Below are 27,825 nucleotides of genomic sequence, written 5' to 3'. Positions count from 1 at the left end.
TAGACTTTGTATTAGATGATTTTGGCCAACTGCAGGCTAATGGAAGTATTCTGAGCATGTTTAAGGCAGGCTAGGCTAAGCTACGATCTTTGGTAGGTTAGGTGTGTTAAATACATTTCCAACTCAAGATATTCTCAACTTTCAGTGGGTTGATCAGCACGTAACCCCATCGCAAGTCGAGGAAGATCTGTATTGCTCTGTCTTCTTCCCAGCTGTCAACTCAAAACCACAAACATGGTAGACACTTCATAGTTTGTTTTACAAATTTAATCAATTAGTGGTGTAGGGGGAAAACTCTGACAAGCACCTACAGCACATCAGGCTCTGCTCTAAGTACATTTGCATTTCATTCATTTCCATTTCAGTTCTCAGCAAAAGTCACTGACTGGATCATCTGATTCACCAACAGTACCAGAAGAGTAAATCAAAGATCCATTTCCTGTTTCCTCCCAGCCCCGCCCTCTGCTCCAAGTCCCCGATCTCAAGCCTATGAGAATCTAGGACTCTTCCCAGTGGAAAGGCAAAGTCACGAAAGGAAAGACGTTCAGAGGCTGGATAGTCGTGTCAGGTGTGGAGAGTGTGAATACGACTTGCTCAGCAAACTCCCGCCACCAGAATTAGGAGGCCCACTGGAAGCTGGGAAGAAAGGAATTTAGGAAAATAAAAGACCATCCTGTTTCTCCCAGCAGGGAGGAAGCAGATGGTTCTCATTACCTGGAGAGACAGCGAGGCTCACAATAGAAATACACCCAAGAACAGTGGAGGCAAATGCTGGTCCCAAGGAGCTCAAATGAATTTGCTGGTAAAAGAAGATCAGAGGGGCAGTGTGGGGTGGGGGAATGGGTTCCAGAAACAGTTCCCAGGCTGTGACATCTGCTGGGCTTGGTTTCAAATCACAGCACCCATCTACTCACTCCATGACCGCATTGCGTTCCCTCTTTTTAGGTGCCTCAGTTTCCTCATCTATACAATGGGGATAATAATATTATTATTGCTAGATGATACATATTAGAGCATCTTTTATATATTGCATTATAACAGGGTCGTGTCGAGGATCTAGTGAGATGGGGTAAAATGCTTAGCACAATGCCTCTCATTGTAAATCTCTATAAATATCAGCTCTTCCCCAAAAGGTTGTAATCCCCACGAGGCAGGTATTATAATACCCATTTATCAGATGGAGAAACCAAAGCTCAGAGAAGCCAAAGGACTTTGTCCAACTTCATGCAGCCATTCAGGTGCAGAGCCCAGACTAGAACCCAGGGTGCCTTACTCCAAGCCTTGGTAGATGTGGTGTTTTGGGTCAGGATTCCAGTCCAGGGTCCCGTGCCAGCCCCACCAAGGTGCTCACTGCAGTAGGAGGAAGGAAGTATTGGACACACTGGCCCACTGCCACTATACATTGCGGCCTTATCTCAGTTCAAAATGAACTATATGCCTGGCACCGCCAGCCTCCTCAAGGACATTGATAAAAAGCCTTTCTGTTGCCCTCATTCATACAGTGGATATTCCCTGAGAACCCACCATGTGGCCAGGCTCCCTTTCAAGAAGCTCATATGCTTCCCTGAGAGGGAAGACAGATGGGTACCAATGTGGCATGATATGGGTAGGCAGGTGCTCCCAGTCAGACGCAGACCTGGGGAGGTGGAGAGCAACTCTGTCTGCACAGGGAACAGGCAGTCAGCGCAGCCTACCTGGCAGAGGCAGCACCTGAATGTAGAACCTACGGACCACTATTTATCTAGTGATTCTAGTCTGTTGGATGCTCATGTCACACCAGCTCTGAGCTAAGCCCTTGAATTATCCCATGTAATCTTCTCAACTGTCTGATGGGGAGGGATCATAAATGGGGAAAATGAGACTCAACCGCCAGGCTTTAAGAGATGGCTAAAGGTTTGCAATGTAGGTAAGAAACAAAGAGTGATCCAAGCAGAGGTAACAGCCTGGGTAAAGGCACAGAGGCAGGAGATGAATCCTTGGCATCTCTGTGTCCACACTGTCTCCCACCACTAATGCTCAGCACAGGGCATGGCACAAAGTAGGCCTTAATCCATATGCTGGATGTGGATAGCCTACAGTCCTGGCCCCAGGCCTGGCAGAAGCCTCGGCAACCAGCCCTTGCCTGGCCTCACATGAACCACAAGGGCCACGGGGACAGCCAGCGTGGGGCCCCTCGCTATCTCCATGCCCAGCATTTCAAAAACAAAATTGCTCACCCCTAAGAACCACTGTCAGTGTTGGTAAACTCCAACTGCTAAACCACATTACACTGAACTCGCCAGAAACCTTTGTCATTATTAATAGTTTATTGATCGCAGTCCATGGCTGATGAGAGTAGGTCTCCTCACCCCAGGCCCTTTGGGGCCCTGCAATCTGCAGAAGGCCTTCTAGCCAGCATGCAGATCAATGCCACTCCAATCTGGAGAAAGGGGGACTCGGGGCCACTTAATCCACTTTAGAAGGATAACTCTAAAGGCTCAAGATCAGATGAGGTGCTGAGAAGAGGCGGATTGGTCCAAATCAAAGCTGTGACTGGAAGATGTTGGATCTTCAGGCAGAACTAGAAGCTGCCTTGGGTGGAGAGGGGCTGCACAGTTTGCTGCAGAGGGAGACAGGGTTCTCTACCCTCATAACAGCCGCCGGGAAGGTCTCGCCATCCACCTATTTAATAAATATTGATGGAGTACTTGCCATGTTGGCAAACACTATGCAAGACCCTGGGATACACTGGTAAGCCAGCCAGCTGCAGACCCTGCCTCCATGGATCTTACTGTGTGTGGTGAGGGGAGGAGGACATTCACGAGCCACAGACTTTGTCATTAAATTGCAATTCAGACAAGTACTGCAAGGAGAGGCACATGGAGACCTGCTGTATCAGTTAGCTATTGCTGCATAACAAGCCATCCCAAACCTAAATGGTTTAAAGCAGCAACCATGTATTATCACCCTCAAGGCTAGGGGTTGGCTAGGCTCACTCCCAAGTGTGGCCTTGGCTGGACCAGCTGGGACCTCCTGTTGCTGAAAAACCAGCCTCTGTACCCCAGTAGCCAAACTGGGACTTGGAAGCAGAGTTTGGGGAAAATAAGAAAAGAATAGCTTTATTGCTTTGCTAGGCAAAAGGAAGTCTAGCAGGCTAATGCCTTAGAGACTGTGAATCCATCTTGAGGTTAGTGTCCTGAGGTTTTATAGAAAAACCAGATGGAACAGAAGGCAGCAACAATCAGGGCATTTTCTGGGGTGCTGTATTCTTCTTAGTCTTGGTGAATCCACCTTGTGGCACAGAGAAACTCTGGAGGAAGGTCTGTTCATTCTTCTGAGGCTGTCTGCCCACGACCACCTTTCTAGAATACAGCTTCTGGGTTAAAGTGTAAGCTATTCGGGGTAAAGAACGTATAGAGAGCGGAGAGTGTCATGGGAAGGCTTGGGGGCTGTTTGGCACAAAAGCAGTTGAGCAAGTGAAGCAGAGATGAGGGTTTGTCAGAAAGAAAAACAAGTTGCAAGAATTTTAAGTCAGAATGAATCAGCAAACAAACAGCTTTAGCATCAGGGGGGCCATTTGGTTAGTTTCTGACCCTTTCTCTCCTTCCACGTGCTCTCAGCCTCGATCAGAGGCTTGTCCTCAGGGCAGAGGCAGAGAGAGAGAGAGATTCCTTTGAGACTTAAGCTTGGAATTTGGACACCATTATTTCCACCACGTACTTATCAAAGCAAGTGATAAGGCCAAGAACGGGGAAATTGACTCCACATCTTCGCTGAGAGGAACTATAAAGGCACTTTGCAAGATATAGGGAGGCTCTTAATCCAGGCCATCAATGTGATCGATCTACCACAGCCTCCTAGTCCAGGGGGTCACTTTCCAAGTGACCTTTATAACTCGAAGGATGTAGCCAGGGGAATAAAATGCAGCATTCTCAGGAAAACGAACTATTGTGAGCCAAAGTGCTGAGTCAGAAAAGAAACTTGGCTACATGCACCCATGAGTGTCAACTATGGGGGATCCTGGATGGGATTCGGGAACAGATAAAGGACATTAGTTGGAAAAACAGGTGAAATTCAGGTAAAGTCTGGAGTTGAGTTAATAGTGATGTGTTAATGTCGGTCCTTAGTCTGACAACTGTACTGTGGTCATGGAAGAGTTAACAGTGGGGGACACTGGGTGAGGCGGTTTGGGAGCTCTAGACCCTGTGCAACTTCCGTAAATCCAAAATAATTTCAAAATTAAAAGTGTGTTTTTACAAAAGGACCTTGGCACATGGGAGGAACAGAAAGAACTCCACTGGAGCTGGAAGACCTGAGATGTGTCAGGAACCAACTGGGCTGAGCCTTGTTGGCCTAGATTAGGATCCTGGTCTTTATTTTAAGAGCAGAGAGAAGCCTTTGAAGGGATTAGGTAGGAGAGTGCCACTAATCCCATTTGCATTTGAAGAGATCTGAGTTCTACCTGGAGAAGGATCAGGAGGGAGATTAGCTGGGGCAGAGAGACCAGCTACCATCTCCGCCCGTTTTCCAGGTGAGAAAAGGTGCTGGCAGCGGAGATGCAGGGGAGAGGATAGTTCAGGGTATATTTAAGATGTAGAACACCCAGGACTTGGTCACTCACTGTGTTTGGGGAGTAGAGAAACAGGAGAGATCAAGGAAGGTGCCCAAAGTGTGACATGGACCCATGGTGGAGGGCAGGACCATTTGTGGAGCCAAGGAACCAGCAGAAGAAACATCCCAGGCTGCAGAAATACTCCTAAGTGAGAAGCTGCATCCTTCTAAAGCCCCAGTCCAGATGTCCCCTGAACTGTCCTCTGGACCACCCGTGCTGTATCACCTCCATGTTTCACCCAAACATATTGCTTATGTTACTGTCACCTGAACATGAGCGTAGTGATTGCCTCAACACGTCACCTGTGTCGCTATCACAGAAACACATCTTCTGTGTAGATCACCTGTGTGGCGGTTACCTGCACGTTTCCACCTGTGTCAACCATGTTGTTATTATCTTATCACATCACCTGGGTAGCTGCCAGCTCCACGTGTCCCCGGAGCCTGCTTCTTTACAGAGGTGTCACCTGAGGATGTCACCCTACACAAGCCATTTAAGCAGGTTGCCTCTAGAACAGACACCTATGAGTGTCACCTAAACATGTCACTATAGGTGACTGTCACTCAGCAACCCTGCCCAAGAGAGAGGCTATTTTTTCAGTCTAGTTGAGTTACAAACAAAATATTTCCCAGAGGGGAGACAGTTCCCTGCTGTTTCTGCTGTCAACGCGCTCTGTCTTCCGAGATAGAGACGGGAGGCAGCATCTTACCCACAAAGTTTCCCTGATGGAAAGCTCCCTGCTCTTCAAGTCCTTGCAAGACAGTCAGTAGACCAGATGTCAACGCCCCGCCCCGTGTATTCTATGGAAATGAAGGTGTTTGTTTATGCTAATGTGGGCTGGCTGGTGGGAGGGAAGGAGGAGCTGTTAGGTGGGCCGCCTTTTCTCAAGGAAACCAGAGGATGGGAAGGGGGCCGGAAGCCCAGGTGTGTGTAGGGGGTAGGGATGGGGGGAATGGGGGAGCGGGGGACAGTGAGTCATAGGAAGAAGGAGCTGGAAGACAAAGATGGGGGCTGGGGACAGCGAAATGAGAGGAGAAAGCAGTGGAACTGAGGTTGGATTGCTCAGCAGAAACAGATGGAAGAGAGAGGCTTAGCTGAGCGGAGGGAGATGTGCCGATGAGGGGGTGGGAAAGAAGATCAGAATCGAAAGAACCTCCCCTCTCAGCCACAGAGCTGGGACACACCCCCCGAGGCGTGGTCTTAATTAACCCCATTCCCCCACCAGCTCTCCAAGACTGCCGCCGGGCCAGTTTGATGGGGAGAGCACTGAGCTTGGGCATTCACTAGGGTTCTATGACTGTAAACTTTTCTCTCTGTTTTCTGCTGCGGCATGAGAACTTCCGAGACTCCACTTTCTTTAAGTTGTGGTCAGAATACGCTCCCCTTCGGCTGCATGGTTAAGCCCAGAGAAGGCTGGAACTTGCTGCAGGACACACAGATTTCCCTGACGCAGGAGCAACAGAGCTTTTTAACTGCAGGTCAAGGCTCTTCCCCTTCAAAGTGTCCAGATCTCACTTGCTAGGAATCCCCTCCCTTACAGGGCATCACAGGACGCAGGAACAACAGGTAACTGTCCGTCACGCTTTTGCATGTGACGATCCTCCTTACAGAGGCTTTGCGGTACCATCGTCGCATTTAATCCTGACTGCAGTCCTGCGAAGCATCAGCCCCATATTTTAGATAAGAAATGGAGGCCCATAGAGAGACGGCATGGCTTATACAAGGTCACACAGTGTATCAACAGCAGGGGTAGGATTTGAACTCGGCTCTCTCTGACTTGATGTCATTTCCATGGGGAGAGGGAGAGAGAACAACAAACCAACTCACTTCAGCGTGGTCTGACCCTGTAGACCCTGCAGAAAGTTCCGAGAGGAGCACCGATTTAACTCCAGCTAAACACACAGCCCACACTTTCATCCTCCGGGGCGCCGAGCCAGGGCCTGGCATACAGTTGGTGTTCTATAAATGTTGCTCCTCCGCCCAGCACCGCACGTGTGGAGCGTTGTGGACAGAAAGCTGAATGGTGGGGCTTTGAGGCTGGTGTCCTGCAGCGCTGTGCCCTCTGGCCCCAGGCGATGAGCCCTCATCCTGCTCCTCTGCCTCCCCTCAGGCTGCCCGAGGTCCGCATCTCCGACAATGGTCCCTACGAGTGCCACGTGGGCATCTATGACCGCGCCACGAGGGAGAAAGTGGTCCTGGCATCAGGCAACATCTTCCTGAACGTCATGGGTGAGTGCGGGGCCCTGGGCACTGGTGTCACTGTGTGTGTGCGCGTGCATATCCGCGTGCACAGAGGGAATGTCCTGGGAACCACCCGCCAAGATGCCTGCTGGACTGAGAGTGGACCCTCTTCTTTCCCACACTTGCCCCCGAGGTTCAGGAGGCAGGTCGGGCCAACTGACACTATTTGCATGCGTGTGTGACCTGTGTGGCCTTGCCATTAAGGATGTCCTCTCCAGAACCCCTCCCCCTACCAGCACAGACACCCTGACTTCATGAAGGCAGGGCTGTACCTCATCCCTGGAGCCTCAGGACCGGGCACTTTGAAGGGGCTCCAACACGCTGAGTGGAATGAATGGGGTACTAAAGGGGCACTGAGACTTCCCAAGGGGCAGCAGCCTGCAGCAGCCTCTGCGCCTCAGTTTTCCCTTCTGTAAGATGGGGGTGGGATGCAGGCCTAGTGGATCATTCATGGACCTCCGAGCTCTAGGCTCTGTGACCTGGTGACGTCACGAAGAGGGAGGTACTGAGCCGTGTAGGCACCTTTCCCAGGCAGAAGCCAGAAGCCACGTTCCTAGAAATACCTATGGCAAAGTGCAGTGGGGGTGGGCACTCCCCTGGGAGGGAGGACAATCCAGAAGCCTCCAAGGGGGTTGAGACAGCACCTCAGTGGTCCTGCACATCTACTGCAGAGAGAACATCCCTTCCCTTTGCCTCCCAAGGCCTTTTCTGAGACGCTGAAGCATCAGACGACAAGTTAGAAAGTGTGCTGGACTGGATGTCAGGGTTCCTGGGTTCCGAACGTGTGTCTAGGCCTCCATTTCTACATCTGTAAAATGGGGGTAATAATACTAGTGCCTGTCTCCCGTTGGCTGTGTCCCCCACCCAGCCCCGGTTTCCCCATTTATAAAACAAAGATTTCCTCTAAGGGTCTCAGAAGCCCCTGCCAGCACTGACGGCCTTGCCACTCCTGGAACTTGCTTTGGCTCCGGGCTCTGTGTTCCCTGATTCTCTTATCAAATAATATTTATCAGGGAAACAAAGCTTGCTGTACTCAGGCAATCAGTGAAAGCACAGAGGCCCCATGGAAAGTCACTGCTTCTGGGGAAACTGAAAACCTCTAAAGGCCAGACCTCCAGAGGGACAATGATTCCTGCAGTTGCAGCGTGCAGTGTGTCTTGGCACCCTGGGGGATGGGCCCGGGCCCGGGCCCGGCGGCGGCTATGTCGGGAAAACCTCCCCTCTTGCAGCCTTTTGCCCACTGAACGGCTCCTGTAATGCGTGGATAAGGCGTGTTCTCCGTGCCCGGCCCTGGGCTGGTCACACCAGGGAACCCGGCACAGAATGAACCAGTTTGCTCCATCAAGGGGCTCCCAGTCCAATGAGAGACATGTCCTTGATTGTTTATTCATCATATATCAACTGAGCACCTATTATGTGCCAGGCAATATTCTGAGCCCCAGATCCATCAATGGTATCTCTCACACAAATAGTAATTGTGTCAACTGAGAATCAAGCACAATTAGAAAGTTTAAAAATTGTCCCCCACTCCCTCCCACCAACCTCCAGGACTCTCTCCTTTAAATATATTCCAAAGGAGGTTTCAAAACTTAAAGTCTACTCATTGTTTTGGCCTGTCTATGGCATTGCATAGACACTTTCTTGTCACATACAGGCACACACAGGGACCCTCCCTCCAGGCAAGTGGAGGTCACTGAAAGCTGAGGTCTCCTTTGTGCCACAAGAGACCCTAAGGACCGTGGCAGCCAACAGTGGGGCAAGGCTGCCTCTGTCCCATTTGAGGGTCAAAGGGAAGCTTCCCAGGACAGCAGGGAGAGGGGTGTCTGAGGAGCTGGACAGCGCCCAGGCCCCCACGTGCATCAAAAGCACAGAGCAGGTCCAGGGAGGGCCGGGCACCCCCGCCTGCCAGCACCGAGCCTGCATCCGCGCCTTCTAACGCGCAGTTTCCCGAGGCCTCCGGGTGGAGATCAAAATGCAAGAGCGGCTGTAATTTCACGCCTGTAACATCCCTGCTATGTGGTGGGGAAAGACATTTGGGAGCCCCGTGGGTGCCACCGAGGGTTTGTGCCTCACACAGTCATTAAAATGTTTTTATCCGAGCTGCAGATAAATTGTAAGCCAATTTGAAAGTTGCGTGCTGGGCCCCGGGAACGCGTTATACACAGTCACGGAAGGATCACGGAGGCTTTTCTTGGGGGTGCTGGTGATGCGGGAAGCGTGTTCAGGCTGCGATGTTACAATCAATTAAACGTGAGGCCTAGACACCCCCACTCGTGGAAGCCAAAAGAGGCTGTTCTGATTCTGCCAGAAGACCAAGGCACTGGGGTTTCTCGGCCACCCTCACCCTGCAGCGCGGCCACCAAGGGCACCTTTCAATCAAGGCTGCTTTCCATCCAGCTTGGGCTATGCGCCCAGCACCGTGTGCTGAGTATTCAACCCACAGTTAATCCTGTGACCCTCATGAGAGCCTCCCGAGGTATGCGTTGTCATCCCCATTTGACAGATGAGGAAACGGAGGCTCTGAGGGTTTAAGGGGCTCACCCACGTGAGTTACAGAGCTGAGGGGGTCCCACCAGTTCTGCCTGAGACCGAAGCTGGTGCTCCTAACAGCAGCTCTGAACTCCCAAGGGAAACATCCCAACCTCTGGTACAACAGCTGTTAGTCACGCAAATGTCAAGCAGGCATGAGGGCGGGGTGGGGGAGTACAAATGGAGGGAGCTGCGACTGAGCCCTAAGGAGGAGCACTTGACTTTCAAAAATTTAGATGGCCAGTGGGACTGTTGTGCCTTTGCGGGGGGTAGGAGGTGCCTATAAGATTCTTGGGAGGGAGGAACACATCCATCTGGTCTCCCCACTTCTCCATCGCTGTGCCCCAGTGCCCGTGAGTGGTTCTCCCATCCTCTGCTACCCAGGGCCCCCTCACTACTCAAAACCTCTGAACAGAGCACTGGACTTGGAGTCCAGCCGACCTGAGTCCAAATCCAGGTTAGCGTCCACTTGTGATGTGGACAATCCAGCACTGAACTTCATTTCAGGTAAAAACAGTATCAGAATGTCTTTTTTTTTAAAATTAAAATACATTAGAATGTGACTTGGCCATCTATATGATGGGCATTCTAAATCTCATTCATTCATTCATTCTTTTTTTTTTAATTGAAGTATAGTCAGTTTACAATGTTGTGTCAATTTCCGGTGTACAGCATGCTGTTTCAGTCACACATATACATACATATATTCCTCTTCGTATTCTTTTTCATCACAAGTTACTACAAGATAATTGAGTGCAGTTCCCTGTGCTGTACAGAAGCAGCTTGTTGTATATTTTATATACAGCAATGTGTATCTGCAAATCTCGAACTCCCAGTTTATCCCTTTCCACCATTCATTCTTCATTCGTTTACTTACCGAGTATTTATTGTCGTGTGCATGGGAACTCAGCCTCAGCAATTGGACAGATGAAATTCCAAGTCCTCGTGGAGTGGACAGTGCAGGAAGGGAGACAGACAGGAGCAAGGAGACAGCGGGGACCTGTGCTATGTCAGAGGGCAGTCAAGCAAAGCAGAGGGACGTAGGGCTGTTGGAAACAGAGCGGGCAGCAAGGCCTCTCCGAGAAGGTGACAATCCAAGAAGGTGGGGCCCGAACTGTGTGGATTTCATGCCTCCATGCAACTGATTCATCGACGGCTTACTCAGCATCTCCCCGGTGCCAAGCACAGTTCTAGGTGCTGAGGACGTGTCCCATCAAGGGAGACAGCTCACGGTGCCAATGCAGAAGCAAAGCCTGGGTCTATGCTCAATCCCCAGGGCGGCCCATAACCAATGATCACAAACGTGGGTGGCTTAAAGCAACAGGAAGGTATTCTGTCACCATTCTAGAGGCTGCAAGTCCAAAATCAAGGTGTTGGCAGGGCTAGACTCCACGTAAAAGCTCTAGGGAAGAATTCCAGCTTCTGTTGGTTGCCAGCCATCTCCGGCTTTCCTTGGCTTGTAGGCGCATCCCTCCCACCTCTGCCTCCATCCTCACGTGGCGTTCTCCGTCTGTGGGTCTGTGTCTCTGTGTCCTGATTTCCCTCTTCTTGTAAGGACACAAGACCCTGATCCAGTGTGACCTCATTTTAACTTGGTTACATCTGCCAAAACCCTATTTCCAAATAAGGTCCCACTCACAGGTACTGGGGGACATCAACATAGCTTTTCTGGGGACACAATTCAACCCATGTAACTGAGCCAGGAGGTAGCAGAGCAAGATTCACTGTCTGACTCCAAAGCCCACGCTCTCGGCTCCTGACCACGCGAGTCACCGTTCATTGTGTGCTTACTCCTGGGCCAGGCCCTGTGCTACGCTTTTCATAAATTAACTTACTGAGCAGTCCCCAGAGCTCTGGAAGGCGGGTACTACCACTTCCCTTTTGACAGATGGAGATGCTGAGAGGCTACACCCCTCACCCTGACCACCCAGCCAGCTAGGGGGAGAGCAGGGAGAAACGCATCCTATGCGCTTAACCATGCTGCTCTCCTAGAAGTCACAGAGTATTGATAAGCATGAATAAAATGGTCTGTCTCGGGATCCCTGTGTCTCTTCCAAAGGCTTCCAAGTAAGGTTGGTGGATAAAGGTAGAATTATGCAACTTGAGGCCACAATGGCACCAAAACACACTATATGCTTTCCAAACCTGGAGCCGGGGGCACACAGCTCCCACCCCGGAGAACAGTTATTAATGAACTTTGCATAGCTTGTCTCTCTCTTTTTTCCCCCACTATATTTTACTGAATTTGTATTCAGTGCCTCTGGTACTTTTATTCCTTTGTGTCTTTTTTTAATTTTATTGAGATATAACTCATTTAAAGTATACAAGTCAATGGTTTTTAGCATCTCCCCAGAGTTGTTCAACGGCTTTTAGCTGTACAACCGATTTTAGAACATTTTCATCACCCCCCAAAGAAACCCTGTACCCATTAGCTGTTACTCCCCAACCCATGCCCCCTCCCTCCAGTCTTAGGCTCCCACTAAGCTACTTCCTGTCTCAATGGATTTGCCCAGATATTGCACATAAGTGAGACCATATAACATTCTTTCACTCAATATAATGTTTTCAAGGTCCATCTGTTCTAGAGCCTGGATCAGTACTTCCTTCCTTTTTATTGCTGAATAGTCTTCCATTGTGTGATGTACAGCATTCGGTTTATCCATTCACCAATTGGTGGACGTCTGGTTGTTTCCCTTTGGGGCTATGATGAATAATGCTGCTAGGAATGTTCACGTACATGGTTTTTGGGTGAACGTGTAGTTTCAATTCTCTTGGGTATATAACTAGGAGTGGGAATTGCTGGGTCAAATGGTAACTCTATGTTTAACCTTTTCAGGAACTTCTAGACCTTTCCAAAGCAGCTGCACCATTCTACATTTCCACCAGCAGCATATGAGGGTTCCAGTTTTTTCACATTCTCACCAATGTTTGTTGTTACCTGTCTTTTCAATGATAGCCATCCTGGTGGATGTGAAGTGGTATCTCATCGTGGTTTGGATTGGCATTTCTCTCCTGGCTAATGATGTTGAGCATCTCTGCATGTGTTTATTGGCCATTTAGTTATATTCTTTGGAGAAAGACCTTCAGATCCTTTGTTCATTTGCAACTGGGTTATTTGTCTTTTTATCATTGATTTGTAAGAGTTCTTTATTCTAGATACCAGAGCCTTATCAGGTGCAAATTTTGCATGTATTTCCCCCCATTTTGTGACTTTCTTGATGGTGTCCTTTGAAGGACAAAATCTTTTCATTTTGATGAAGTCCAATTTATATATTTTTTCCTTTTGTGGTTTGTGCTTTTGGTGTCCTATCTAAGGAGGCTTTGCCTAAGCCACGGTCACAATTTTCTCCTATGTGTTTCTTCTAAGAGTTTTTATAGTTTTAACTCTTACATTTAGGTTTATGCCTTATTTTGAGTCAATTTCTGCACATGGTGTGAAGGAAAGCCCACCTTTATCATTTGCACGTGGATATCCTGTTGTCCCAGCACCATCTTGTAAACAGACTCTTCTTTCCCTGTGGAATTGTCTTGGAATCCTTGTTGAGAATCAGTTAACTATAAATGTGTGGGCTCATTTCTGGACTTGATTTTATTCTGTTGATCTATGTGTCTGTCTCCAGTCTGAGTCTGGTGGTTCCTTGCTGTGTGACTTTGGGCAACAGGTTCACAGGACGTCCTCCTTTGGCCAGTTCCTCAAGCTTCCCCATTAGAAGAAACTTACGCTGGGGCTGGTGAGGGCGGCAGGCATGCTGGGGAGGTTGGGGGTGATGGAGGCTGCGCCAAGTTCCAAGAGGCCACACCAGAACCTAGGATTTCTGGAGAGATCTGGAGCTCTGCTTTCTAAGAACAGATTCTTTTCTTAAAGGTTATATTCCACATATAGTTATTATAAAACATTGGCTATGTTCCCTCTGTTGTATAATACATCCTTGTAGTTTATTTACACCTAAGAGTTTACCTCTTAATCCCCTTACCCTTACCTTGCCCCTCCCCCTTCCTTCTTCCCATTGGTAACCACTAGTTTGTCCATCTGTGAGTCTGCTTCTTTTTTGTTATATTCCCTAGTTTGTTGTGTTTTTTAGATTCCACACATAAGCGATATCATACAGTATTTGGCTTTCTCTGTCTGACTTATTTCACTTAGCATAATGCCCTCCAAATCCATCCATCTTGCTGCAAATGGCAAAGATTCATTCTTTTTCATGGCTGAGTAGTATTCCCTAGTGTGTGTGTGTGTATATATACCACATTTTCTTTATCCAGTCATCTGTTGATGGACACTGAGGTTGCTTCTATATCTTGGCAGTTGTAAGTAATGCTGCTCCGAACATTGGGGTGCACGTATCTTTTCAAATTAGTGGTTTGGGTTTTTTCGGATGTATACCCAGGAGTGGAATTGCTGGGGCATACGGTAGTTTTATTTTCAGTTTTCTGGAAATAAGTGCAGCCACTGCAGAAAACAGTAAGGCTGGATTCTTGAAGTCGAGTCTCTGGACTCCTTGCCCAGTGCCTCTCTCTAAAAAAAGGGGCACATCCCCAGGACCAATAATTGGAGTGTCGAAGGCCTCTCTTGACTTGGGCAGGAGAAATGTCTAGGGCTCCAAGTAGGATGGGGAACTCTGAGTGCCGAGGGTAGACCCTGCGCCCCTCAAAGGCCTGCTGCTGCTCCCCTAGGCCTGAGCAGAGCAGGAGAAACACAGCCTTGCCTCTCTGAAGGGTGCCAGTGGGAAAGCCGTAGAATCCCCGGTGAGGACGCCTGCCTGGGTGGCAGGACGGCTGTGGGGGGATGGGTGTCTCTCCGCAGAAGCAGCCAATGTATATGAGGGGGAGGCACGTTAGTCAGTGAAGGGAGACGGCTGGCCTGAGGCTCCCTGGGGATCCTGAGGCAGGGTAGCTGGGATGCAGCCCTCTCCGTACCCCAGGTTGCCTGCTGGGTGAGAAATGATCAGCTCATTCCCTCATCTCGGAGCTGGAGAGATGAGCCACCCGCTGGGCTTGAGCTAATTACAAGAACTGGCCCCAGGCGACTGCAGTGGTCACAGGCTGCAGGGAGCACGGACTGCTGTCGGGAGAGGCGTGGGCGGATTGGGGTCCCGGCCATAGCTGCAGGGGTGTCCCAGGGTGTCGAGGGGGAGAGGGTGCAAACTTCCACCTCCCCCCTCAGGAGCCCCCAGGGTCCTAAGGACCAAGCCTGGGTGTTCTTGTCCTCCCAGGAAATATCTGGGCGCCTCCAAACCCTCTCCCCTCCCCCTCCTGCTTCCCACCTACCCCGGGTGAGTGACAGCTGATGCCCAGGGTCCCCCAAAGTGGGAACAGGAGAGCGCTGCTAGCCCCCAGTTGAAGGACTACCCCTCTCTTTAGGAGGTTGACTAGAAACAGCTTTTCCTTCCTTAGAGAGTCGACGGGTTGTTAAAAGAGTATGGGCCTTGTATTCTTTCATGAATTTTAAACCCAGCTCTGCAACGACTAGTAATAAAAGCTGGAAATGTTTATTGGGCATTTATTATGCACCAGGCACAGCTCTGCTTGACATCTGTTAACAGCCTTTAATTGTCAGGACAGCCCTCTAACGTAGGGTCTCCAGTTACTTTCCCTGTTTTACAGGTATGAAAATGGAGAGGTTAAAAAAGTTACCCAAGGGCACAGGTCCAGCAAGGATAGAACTGAGATTCAAACCCAGGCAGGCTGGCTCCAGAAGAAGTGGTCAGAGGCCTAACCATTATGCTACACAGGCAGGCTAGTTAATCTCCTTGAGCCTCAGTTTTCCTATCTGCTAAATGGGGTGACAGTAGCTCCTTTCCTGTTGAGGCATGAAATGTAAAGGCTTGTGTCCCAAGCTCACAGGGAGCACTCCTGAAGACGGTAGATGTTCTTACTTCTCATGCATTTTGCCCTAACTTTCACCCTGGAAATGCCCGTGGGGCCAGGAAATAGGTTCAGAGTTGCAGGAAATGACGTCAGCCCAGTGGGAGCACTCTAAGCTAGGCAGTGACAACACTGGTCTCCCATCCTAGGCACTGGTACAGATCAGGAAAGAGTGGAACCAGCAGCCCTGAGTCCAGTCCCACCTCCTCTGCAGTCTTGCTGTGAATTTTCTTTGTCAAGCCTCAGTTTCCTCATCTGGAAACTGGGGGTAATGAAGATTCCTACTTCCTAGGGCTGCTGTGGGGAGTAAATAAGATGGTGCTTACATAGCCTGGCCTGCTGGCTGGGTCTGTTGGCAGGGCAGGCAGTTAGGAGGGGAGAGTCAGAAAGGGCCAGCCCAGGGCTTGGGCAGGAGAGGCTGGACACGTGAGGCATTTCCAGACAGAAGCCACAGGACATGGGGGCCAACTGGAAGAATGGGAGCAGATGTGGAGGACATGGCAGGACCTGGCACTGGATGGTGATGTTCCCCTGAGAAGGTACCAGTGAATCCACGTGATCTCAGTCAGCAGACGATTATGGTAGAAAATGGGCTGCTGGAATTACTGCAGTGAAGAGGCCAAGGCCAAGGCTGCAGTCCTCAGGACCTCTGACGGGGGAGCTGGATGGGCAGTGGGGAGCCTGAGACAGCTGGCTGGGCTTGGCTGCCAGAGGTGGGCTGCAGCCCAGAGGACTGAGGCCAGAGTGGCCAGTGTCTTCCAAAAGACAGACATAAAGCCTGTTCGGGGACTGAGCACTGCTATCTTAAGTGCCTGGACCTGGCCAGGGACCTGGAGGAAGGATGCTCACTCTGCCCACCTGCCTGCCCGTGGGCCCTCAGCCGGCTGAGGTCACCGGCTGAGAGCCCATTCAGAGAGGAGCCGTACAGATGGGTTTGGGGCCCGGAGGAGTACTTTGGAGCTAACTGGGTCATCTATCAAGGACGGTCACTTCCCAGCTTCAGCCTCAAAGGCCAGAGCCTGCTGACCACCTCCTGGATAGGCTTCTAGAATCCTCCATCCCTGCCACTCTGAACACAGCCCTGCAAAGGAGGAGTGCCCTTGACTGCAGCCCACTGCATGCTCAGCCACAGACCCAGCACATTCCATGAGCCCACTAGTCCTCCCTGCAGTCTACCCTCCCCTCGGCAGGCCCTGTGTTGCCTCAGTGACAGAAGCAAAGTACAGACTGCTCAGAGAGGGCAAGGAACTTGCTCAATATCTCACAGCAGTGAGTGGGCTGGGGTTTTAGCTCAGGTCTGCTGGGAGCCAGAGTCCCTGATTTTCCCACTACACAAGGCTGCCAGGAAGACGGAAGGACATCACTTCTCTCTGAATGTAGGACAATAGGAGGCCATCTGGGCCTTGGTCAGACACAAATCTCCTCTCAATAGTGATGACACCTGGAATATTAAGGCTGAACCGTCAGCTGCTCCTTCCAGCCATCTGGAAAGTCAGCAAGATCAGCGTCCCCATTTTACAGCAGAGAAAACTGAGTCTGCTCATAAAGGGAAGGCTAGAGAGGAACCCGAACATTCTCTGATTGCTGCTCTCCCTCCGTGGGGACCTGAAGCCCTGAGCTGGGGATGGAGACAAGGCCTTCGAAGCGCATCCGCACAAAGGATGTGATTTGGAAAGCTGCCTAACCCCTCTGACCCGTGATTGTGGCTGGAAGGAGCAGACGGCTTAGTCTAGCAGCAGGCACTGTTTTCTGCATCTTGTCCCTAGGGCCTCAGAGCTGACGTCACCAGCCCCTCTCAAAGGGAAACAGACAGATCATTTGCTCTTTCATTCCTCATACTTACAAGCCCTTGATTCAGCCAACACTTATGAGCCCCTACCGTGTGCCTGCTCTGGAAGAAGGATCGAGAGAGATTCGTTTTAATATGGGACAGCCTGGACATACTACATTAGCAGTGATTTTTGCAGTTACAGGGAGCCAAACATTGCTCCAAGCACTTTAAATATATTAACTGATTTAATCCTCACAACTCTAGAAGGTAGGTACTTCTATTACTCCCATTTTAATGCATGAGGAATCTGAAGCCCAGAGAGGTTAAGTAACTCACCCAAAGTCACACAGCGAGGGAGTGGCAGAGCTTGTTTTCAAGTCGAGACCACCTGACTAAGGAGCTCCTTTACAGCCTCTCCCAGAATGGCCCATCGGACCCTCCTGAGCCAAGTTGCAGAGATTCATCTGCTCCCTGGAGTTGTCCTGGCAGGTGGCTCTGTTCCTCACAAGGCTCTCACCAGCAAACTGGACCTTCTGTATCTCACAGACCAGGGCTCTCCTCTTGCTCCAGGGTTGCCTCTCTCCACCTACTACCCACCCATCTCGGCTCCAGCCTCAGGGCCCCACCAGAGCGGGCCTGCAGGTCCAGCATTAAACCGTGACAAGTGTTAGGTCCGGGCGATGCTTTATCCCTTAACCACTGGGAGCTGAATGTAGTGTCTCTGGCAGAAGGTAAACTTCCCCGTCCTGGGACAGGCCCCTGAATTACAAGTGATATGTGGCCGTGGGAACTGCAGTGCCTCGGGCCCAGTGATTTAAGGAGCAGGCACGAGGCTGACGGCACAGGTGTTAACAGAGCTGTATCAAGAGCCGGCAGAGCAGGGACCAGGCGGCTGTGGGAGGCAATGAGCCAGTCCCTAGAAGAGTGTCTGCTGCCTGCATACACTCTCGGGGAGATGGAAGCAATCCCACTGCCTCACATACAGAAGGGGAAATGGAATAGGACCATGTTCCAAGTTGAGTTGGCCTGGGAGTCAGCACTCCTGTCTCTGCTGCCCGCCTGCAGTGCAGCCCTGGACCTAGTCTCCCCAACTGTACATGAGGAGGCAGGATTCCCTCACTCACTCCCTCGGAGTGATAATCTTCACACCAAATAATCTTAATAACGAGAGCTAACACCGATTGAGTACTTATTCTGCCAGGCATCGTACCAAGTTCTTTCTGAGCTTTCCCTTGTTTAATTCTCATGCCAGCCGGTGAGAGAGCGATTGTGATCATTCCCATTTTACAGTGTTCAGGCCAGTGATGGAGGTTAATGCTGACAAATCTGATGGCCAGTGGGTACAGGGACTTACCTGTATCAGGTATCCTGCAAAGCACGTCACAAACATGAGCCCTAGGAGACAGGGACTGTTGTGATGCCCATTTGACAAAACTGAGGCCAGAATGGACCTGGTAAGGGATGAGGTTAGAGAGTCAGGGATGAGACAGGTGGCCAAAGCCTCAGGCTATGGGGCCAAGAGAAGGCTGGGGAGAGAGGCCAGGGCGGGGGGGCTGGACCTCTGAAACCTTTCTAGCACCCCCAAATCAAGCCCCTCCACCCTGGCCAGGGGTTGGATCCCGTTAGAATGAGTCTGGTTCTGCTTCACCCCACTCTTTACTGAAAGGCACATCCCAAGAGATGTGTGATAAAGCCAGTAGAGTCAAACGTTCTCGCCGCCACTGGATGACTGGTACTGGAGCATTCTTTGTACGGTGGTTTGAGCTTTTTGATAGGTTTGAAAAATTTCCATAGCAAAATGTCAGGATGGAAAAAAATATACAATCCTCTTCCCTCAAAGTGCCCCCTTCTCCTCCCCACCCCCCTCACCTCCCCTGGGAATGACTATGAGAAGCAAGCGGCGAGAATGATTTACCTGCCCTCTGACTCAGGACATCAATCCTCAGATGCTGCAAGTACAGGAAAGACTCTGGCAGCAGAGCCCTGGGGAAACCTGCCCCTGGAAGGGAGAGTTTTGAGCTGGGGGCATGAGGGGCGCTGTCCTGCTGGGAGGTTGTCAGGAGTGTCCCCAGCCACGTACCTCAGTCCTCACAAGACCCACAGGCACCAGTCAGGAAACTAGCAACTGCCTAAGGGACACATTGCCTGTGAGCAGAAGGCCTGCGACCAGGGAGCCAGGTGCCCCAGGGGGGTGGAGGGGCTAGGGGAACACAGTTCTGCTGGAAGGGACAGAGGTCTTCAGACCAGGGTTGGGGAACAGGGCATGGGATCCATCCAGAATCTCTGAGCTCCAACCCATGGTTCTCAGGGGCTGGGGGAGGGGCCGGTTATAGACTAGTCTGAGCTTGAAGTTGAATTTGAGCTGAGTGTCACTGCCACTGGCCAGAGCTCCAAGGTGCCTCCCCATTTACCAGGGCCTCCCCATACTTCTGCGGGCTTCCAGAGGCTTCTTTCATAAAGAGACAAATATGGCACATGTTGAAATCGCCCGTGTGTGTAATCTATCCCTCTGGGTACACTGAAAACATCCCCCAAATAGCCAGCCTTGCTGCTATTTAAAATGGATGCGTGTCACACCCCATAGATTTCATCTCTGCGGAAATGGCACCTACCGTGGGCCTGAGCACATTCGCTCTATTGCCACATAAACTGCAATGGCGTGGCAGGACTGAGGCCGGCACACACGGCAGTTACGGAACGGCCTGCTTCCAGCCAGGAAACCCCAGATGTGGGGAGGGCCCACCTGGGGACTGGCAGCCTAGGAGGCCAATCAGAAAACTGGGAAAATCGCCAAGCAGTCAATCAAGGCACAAGCAGAAAGTTGCTTCAGTTGCGGGGGTGGGGGGGAGTAGTTTGGGGATCTGAGATCCTTTGACCCAATCAAGGCATGGAAGCAGAGAGCCTCTGGGGAGTTCTACCTACACCCTACCTGCTAAGGCCGGGAGAACCCTGGCTGAGGTTCTCTGACTCCCCGAGCCTTGGCCTCCCAGTCAGTAAGAATTTTCACCACTGTTTACCGCGCACCCACCACCGGCAGAATTCTTAGTTCACGTAACACCACCGTGGAGTGGGTTTTGTTGTCCCTGATTTACAGATGAGCAGACTGAAGCTTACAAACATCAAAGCAGTAATTCAAACACTGAATTTGCATTAGAATCTCCTGGAGGGCTCCTTAAAACACAGGTGGCTGGATCCCAGCTGCCCACTCCCTCCTCACCCCCACCCCTAGATTCCTGATTCCGAAGGTCTGGAATTGGGCTCAAGAATTTACCTTCCTAACCAGTTCCCAGGTAAGACTGCTGGGCTGGGGAACACGCTTTGAGAACCTCCAGGTTAAAGTCACAGTGTACAAAATAGCACTAGAATGCAAATTCAGGTCCTGCTACCCCTGTGTGTGTGTGTGTGTGTGTGTGTGTGTGTGTGTGTGTGTGTGTGTGTGTGTGTGTGTGTGCGCGCGCGCGCGCACACGCATGCAGGTGAAGGGTTTTATTTCTCCATCAGCAGTGTCTGCCCAGCCTCAGCGATTCAGCGCCTCCCATGCTGCACCCCGCCAGCACTCCCTGCTCCCCCAGAGCAGCCAGCCAGAGCCTCCAGTTGGGGTTGTTAATTTTATCTTCCACCACTTTGAAAGCACAACAGCTGGCAGGGGAGGGGCGAGGCAGGTGAACGGGTGCTGCCAGCCAGCTCTCCATGGAGTGGAAGGCGGGGTGGGCCGATTATGCCTGCAGCCGCTGGGTACCCTTGTGACCCCGCTCCACTCAGAAAGGCCCCCATCTGGAGGCAGGGAGGGTCTGGGCACTGGTCACCCACGCTGACAGTGACCTAGACCTCAGATTCCCACCTCCCCGCTGGCGCATCAGCACATGGGCTCCCACCCAGTTACAAGGTTGGGGGTTGTGACTTGGCTGAGCAGCTGCCACATAAAAGGGCCCCACAGCAGCTCATATAAGTACAGACGCTGTGTTTATCTCTTCTGTCACTGATGGCGGCTCCATTTGGGGGCTTTTTGTCAGTTTTTTTTCCCCCTTGGCTGCCGTTACTACTCAGTTCAATATTTAATTTTCCCATAAACCAAAAAGAGTTGTGCTTTTTCCTTCTTTTTCCTGCTGGAATCCCCCTCCTGCTGATGGGCTCTTGCCTCCTCAGGCTTCTCCTGGGGGAGAGATGCCTGAGATTTCAGCCCTTCCAAGTTGGGCAGGGATGCGAGGCAGGACACTGAAGTCCCTCCTCCCAACTCATTCATCTGGCAAAAGTTTATTGAGCAGATCCTCATGTGTCAGGTCCTGTCCTTGTGGTGTTTACATTCTCAAGGGGGTTTTTGGAATAAAAAGACAAGTATTCAAACCAATAATATGAAATCACTGTACATTATGATGAGCTCTATTAAGAAATAACAAAGTGCTGTGACAGCGAATAGAAGGGGAACCTCACTTAGACTGGGAGGTGACATTTGAGCTGCGACTTGAAAAAGAAGCAGGACCCAACCATGCAAATAGCTGAGTGAAGGACTTCAGGCAAAGGAAGCCACTGTTGCAAAGGCCCTGGGGTTGAAATGAGCTTAGGGTGTTTACAGACCAAAAAATGTTTGGAGCATGGTGTTGGGGGGAGAGTCAAGCCAAGGCTAGAGGTGGAGGCAAGGCCCAAAGGATTGCAGGGTCTCGTGGGAGCCCTTCCACAAAATGGGCTGTGTGCTTGCCTGTATTAGGAGAAGTGAAGGAAAGAAGAAAGTAAACAGGAATTGAAATTGAATCCCTGGGTGGCAGGCTTGCTTGCACTGGCTCTGAGGTTCGGTTAAAGACGAACGAAGCTCTGGCCTCAGGGAGCACACACAGGGAGCCTAGGAAAGAAATAGACATGGGCCCAGGACAGAATGACAAGCACCCATGAGTATGACAAGAACAGGATGGCTCCAGGAATCCAGAGGATAAGCTTTAACCCAGTCTGGCTAAGTCCTGGAAGGCTGCATGGAGGAGGCAACATCTAAGGCCAGTCCTGAAGGATGAAGCAGAGTTAACCAGCAGAAGGACTAGTATGTCCAGAGCACAGAGGAGGTGAGCAAGGAGAAGAAGGAACCTTGGGCAGCTCACTGCAAATGGAGCAGAGACGGCTTCTGGAGAAGATGCTCTTTTGAGCAGCATCTTCAAGAAGCAGAAAGACTGGTGGAGAGGACAGGAAAGATACTGAGTTGTGAGGACCAAAAAAAAAAAAAAAATGGAAAGAAAAGAAAGAAAGAAATTAAAATAGGGAACCTGGAGGGGTATTTATATTCATGAATGCTTATATATTAAGAGAGTCGTTTTCTTGCTTTTTTTTTAATACGGTGTAATGACTAGGAGCTGATTGAAAAGGAAGGCAGTCAATAGAGCAGGCATGCTGAGAGGAAAGAATGGATTTTTGCAAATAATATAATTTTGAACTTGTCTTTCCCCTCCCCCACTCCTCCCCCAAATCTAATTGGTTACTGCCCTGTGATAAACGACGCCCAGAGCAGGTGTGTGCTAAGCACCATTTTAGAGTGGTACCTAAGGAATAAGAGAGATGGTCCCTTCCTCCAGACAGTGGCCACTCCTGGGAGGGAGAAGAAATTCCCCACTATGTCCCTCCCAGCTCAGGGAAACGTGTGAGCAATCAAAGACATCATATAAATAATTCTTTTCTCTTTGCACAGCACTGTGCCATCCCTGTAGAAGGTTTATGTCCATATTCTCATTTACTCCTTCTCCCAAAATCCCAGGAGCTGGAAGTTTGGCAGGATATGTTTTATTGAACCCATTTTATAGATAGGAAGACTGATAGCCATGTGGGTCAATTGATTTGCCCAAGGTCCCATGGGATGTTTGTAGCCAAGCCTGGACCGGAACCTTGGCCTGACTCGGTTTGAGCTGGTTCCCTGGGGGCTGTTGGTGGGGAGAGAATTTAACTCTAATTGACACAATTAGACATGGTCCTGCTGGGGCTTACATAAGAACAAGTTTGTGTCCCCAAACTGCAAAGGCCACAGGATGACTTACAGAGCCAGGAGCCATCATATATATTATCTGCAAAGTAAGTTACGATGCCTGAAACAAAGTTCTGCTTTCAAGAGAAAGACAGGCAATATTTGAGTTAATTTCATAAAACTGGTCGCCCAGCCACCGCCTCACTGTGTTGATAGGGTAACCGTTGAGCCTAAAATAATCTTGATTCCTGCCTCCCCTGAAGGTCTGGAACAGGGCATGCTGTGGTGTGTGGCTGTGTCAGATGCGAAGCCACTTTGCCTTCCCAGATGCTGGACAAAAATCAAAATTTTAGCAGCAATTCTCTCTGCTTCAGGAAAAGTGAAAAATAAAGTGGGAAGTCCACTGGCTTGACTTAGGGGCAGTGGATTCCGAGAAACTCTATGGCAGTGACCTCTGTTTGACTGTGATGGTGAATTTCTAGCAATGGGGGACTCTTCCTACTGTGCAGGGCTGGGGTTACCCACGTACCGTGATGTGTCCACAAGCGGTTTGTAAATTCTGAAGCTGTGCCCATGTCTAGGTTCTTACTGCTACTACGACTACGATTATCTCTCCCTGGCCCAGGCTGAACATGCCTGCTCAGTGTCTCTTCTCCTGGGGAGGGTTATTTCAGGTGTATGGTATGCACCCCACCACCACCCAGGACAGCACTGCTCTCACACGAACCCACCTGAAGACCCACTCTAAAAGCCCGCGGCAATGAGGCACTTCTGGTGAGTCCACTGGCTACTGTTGCAGAAGCGCAGGGGAGAAACTGGAGGTCCAGGGGTCTTTATGGATGGTTCTTTGCCATTATATGCCATGCACATCACAGCCAGGTGGCTCTGCTTTATACTCGCTCATTCTGTAGCCCAACTTTGAATGTGCGATTATTCTTGTCCGGGAACTCTAAATGCCCATGACTGCACTGGCCATCTGCCTTTGACTGGATGCTGCTCCTGGGGCTATGGGATCTCTCCCAGGCACAGAGACCTAAGGGGGCTGCTTGCTTTGACCTTGGTCAGCGACGGTAGCAGGGAGGCAGATGATAAGAAGGGAGATGAGGTTAGGGTTGGAGGAGGGAATGGGATGGGGACAGAAAGGAGGACTGAGCTGCGCATGGGGGTGGAGATGGAGTGGAGATAGGGATGGGGAAGGGAATGGACATGGGGAAAGGGCTGGAAAAGGGGGTGGGGATGGAGGTGGGGAAAGAGGATGGAGGTGGGGATGGAGGTGGAAATAGGACTGGAAAAGGAGGTGGGGACTGGGACGTGGTTGGGGAAGACTTAGAGTGAAGGAAGGATCTAGACCTCGAGCCTAAGAAGCAGCAGTTTGTGGGGGAAAGAGTAGCCAAGGCAAGGGAAGGAGGGAGGAAGGGGAGGAGGATGGTAGTGAAGTGTGGAGTGAAGCCTCCCTTCGCAGCCAAGGACTCCTGGATGTAGACAGCTCCCTGACTGCCTGCACTCGGAGCCCTCTGCTGGGAGACAGGGGGCCAGATGCAGAATGACATTTTCCTAGGACACAACGACTGAGGAATCTGTTGATGGGGAGTGTGAGAAGCCTGGGCTTTCCACACTGATATCAGCAGCTCTGCTGTGCCGTTGTCCACACAACTGAAATCCGTGATTGTCTTATGAGCTTGATTAACTGTACATATTGCTAACACCTGTGCAGAAATATAACGAGGGACAGGAACACAGCTTCCAATCAGGGTCTGTGTGGATGGTGTGCGTGGCTTGGGTGCAGATCTCCAGAGTGGGGATGGCTACAGGCGTGACTGTGTGTGTGTGTGTGTTGCAGGAAGGAACACCAATGCTGTGCAAAGAAACCTGGTGTGGATTTGGAAGGCCTGGGTGCCAGTCTTGGCACTGCCACTGACTTATGGTGTGAATCTAGGCGAAGGTCTACCTCTCTCTGCCCTCAGTGTGCTTACCTATAAAACAGAAGGTCTAGACCGGCACTCTCCTATTGAAATACAATTCGAGTCATATATTTAATTGTAATGTTACTGAGTCCAAGGTCACACCGCTCACTGCATGGCAGGCCAGTAAGTCAAGGGACAAGTTGTTGGGACAAGGAATAGTGACTTTATTCAGAAAGCCAGCAGACCAAGAAGAAGGTGGACTAGTGTCCCACAGAACCATCTTGCCTGAGCTAGACTTCAGGCTCCCTTTGTACTAAAAGGAGTGGGAGTAAGGTCAAGTATTTCCTGGTTCCAGTCAGCCTCTAGAGGGCATGTGCTAATTTCTTCCTGCCTGCAGTCATTCTCAGGTACGCCTGGTCAGGAGGTAGCCTGCAAGCTACACAAAGGTGTTTCAGCTTAACACTCATTTTCTGGGAGGCAGGGTTCCCAGAGATGAACCATTATGTATAATTTAAGCTTGTAGGCAACATCCACTTAGTAATTAACTTGTAGCAAAAGCAACAGAATACAAAGGTTTAAGTAGAAGAAACAGATCCAATGTGGAGTCAGATTTGTTTTCCCTTGTTACAGTAAGTTTTCTAAGGACCACATTAAGAAACAGTTTTAAAAAGGTGAAATGGATTTGAATAATATATTTATTAAACCCATTATATCCCATGTATTATTTCAGTAACTAACCAATATAAAAATACTAGTGATATATTTCACATTCTTTTAAAAAATTCTCCTCCAGATTCAGTGTGTATTTTATACTTACAGTGCATATGAACTCAAAACAGCCACATTTCAAGTGTTTCATAGCCATGTGGGTGAGTGGCTACCATATTGGACAGTGCAGGCTCAGAGCGTTTTCTGGGCTCCTCACTAAACTGTGAATGCCCCAAAGGGAGAGACAATGTCTTATTCTCCTAGAAGGTAGCGAGGAGGCTCAAAGAAAGAATGTTAGTAAATAATACTGCCGGTAAATGCATCCCACTTATATTGGGTCCATTTTCATAACATTTTCAGGTACTACTTCATTGAATCCTCACAGATCCCTATGACTCCATTTTGCAGATAAGGAAACTGAGGTTCAGAGAAGCTAAATAGTTTGCCCGGGGTCACACAGGCAGCAGGTGGTACAGCTGGTCTTTAAACTCCGGGTGGTGTGATTTAGAGCCCACACTCTAACCACTGTCCTATGCTACCTTCCTTATAATAGCGATGCAAATAATATTCATTAAAACTGCTGAACTGTGTTGCAGACTTATTATGTGGCAGGCATCTTGTGTCATCTCACTTACCCCTCAAAGCCATCCTATAAGGAATATTCTGGGTGTTTAATTCCTATTTGCTCAATGAAAGGAAGAGAGAAGGAATGAGTGATTTTAAAGGTGCCCCCCTGCCTAGTTGTGAGCCTGTAAGATTCAGGGGGATATACTTAACCCTACACATAAACCACCGTGAGCAGTGCCAAAGAAGTGTGCCAAGCTCTAATCGGCATGGTCCCTTGATCTTTGAAGCGACTGAGTTAATTACTAGAGCCCCCCACAGAAGCATTTCCAGAGGGATCTGGATAAGAAAGTGTCACTGGGAGCTGAGATTTAAATGAGTGTTCCCGAGGGCTAAAATGTGTGCTTAGGGCTACAGGGGCCAATAGGTACGAACTCCTTTCTTCTCTCCAAAGATGGAGGTGATGCAGCCTCACGTCGGAGTTTGAACCTGGAGTCAGGGTGCTCGGGTTCAAATCTGGACTCCGTGGACCCCAGGCGAGTCCCTTCCCCTCTCAAGTTTCCCCATCCATACAATGGGAATAAATAAACCCTTCTCAAAAACGAATGGTGAGGATGAAATGAATGAACACACGTGAAGGGCTTAGAACAGCTCCTGGCTGCTAAGTGTTAGCCCCTGTGGATTCTTGCTCTAGGATCCAGGTTTTCAGCGAGTTCTAGAAACGTTAGATCGCAAAATCTGTGACTTGGGGGTAATTGAAGTGTTTTGGTGAATGTTTCCCCTCTCGGAAATCCTACCCACTTTGCCATCTGTTTCCTACCATCTCACACTTAATTACAATCCTCCATCTATTGTTGTTCCCATCGTTTCCTGTTTGTTCTGCTTCCCTTGCGGCAGCTGCCTGAATGAATGAGTGGCCCGTACCTGGCTTGGTTTCACTAGACCTTAAAATAGAGTTGCCAGGCGTCTGTCGCCCCTGCCAGACTGTGCGCTTCCCCGTGCAGTATCCATCCGTTTCATCACTGGGTGCCTACGGTGAGCACCTGGCACCGTGCCCGGCACCTAGTAGGTGTCAGGAAATGTTTGTTGAATTTAATTAACCTTAACTGGAGTGAAAACCCCTTTCAGGAAGGAAAAGCCCACTCCTCTTCATTTTCTCTGCATCCCCCACCGTGCATGACCCAAGGCCACAGAAGCCAGAACCCCACAAACTTTCTTTCCCAAGTAAGGTTCTAAGAGTCTGTCTGGCTCCTGTCCTGCTGACAACAAGATGGTTGGGGAAATAATAGCAGAGATCATAAGAAGAGCAAATTCCTGCCATGTGACACGCCCTTTCATATTAAGCAGCTGGTCCTTCTTTCAACTATGTCTGCCAAGGATTAGTCCCATTTAACAGTCTAGGAGACTGAGGCTCACTGTTTTGGTAACCAACCCAAGGACGTGGAAGTGGGGGTGACCTCGCTGGGATTTGGATCCAGGAGTGCCCGATGGCTCCACATGTGACCTCTCAATACCCCACGGAGCTGGCTTTGGCAAACCAGCTGGTAGGGGGCCAGTCAGGAGACCAGTGAGGGGAGTTGGTGGGAGGCGGGACCAAACAAAATAAGCCAACTTTGGGGGAGAACAAGAGAAACAGGGAAGACTCCTGGCTCTGAGTGGCTCCCAGAGTCAGCCACTTCTCTCATTCCACCCTCATCATGGTCTAAGCTACCAA

At 50.1% G+C, this 27,825-nt stretch overlaps 1 protein-coding gene across 1 annotated transcript in view; it reads left to right on the top strand.

Annotated features, from left to right (window-relative positions):
• The window catches only part of IGSF21 (immunoglobin superfamily member 21), a 234,730-nt gene that overhangs the window by 192,486 nt on the left and 14,419 nt on the right, over positions 1-27,825 (top strand). The window contains exon 4 of the mRNA XM_074377821.1: positions 6,702-6,820. Within this exon, the coding sequence (XP_074233922.1) occupies positions 6,702-6,820 (119 nt within the window). The remainder of the gene's footprint in view (positions 1-6,701; positions 6,821-27,825) is intronic.

This window comes from Camelus bactrianus, chromosome 13 (assembly GCF_048773025.1).
Source record: "Camelus bactrianus isolate YW-2024 breed Bactrian camel chromosome 13, ASM4877302v1, whole genome shotgun sequence".
Classification (NCBI taxonomy): domain Eukaryota; kingdom Metazoa; phylum Chordata; class Mammalia; order Artiodactyla; family Camelidae; genus Camelus; species Camelus bactrianus.
This window is presented reverse-complemented; position numbering and strand designations above follow the sequence as displayed.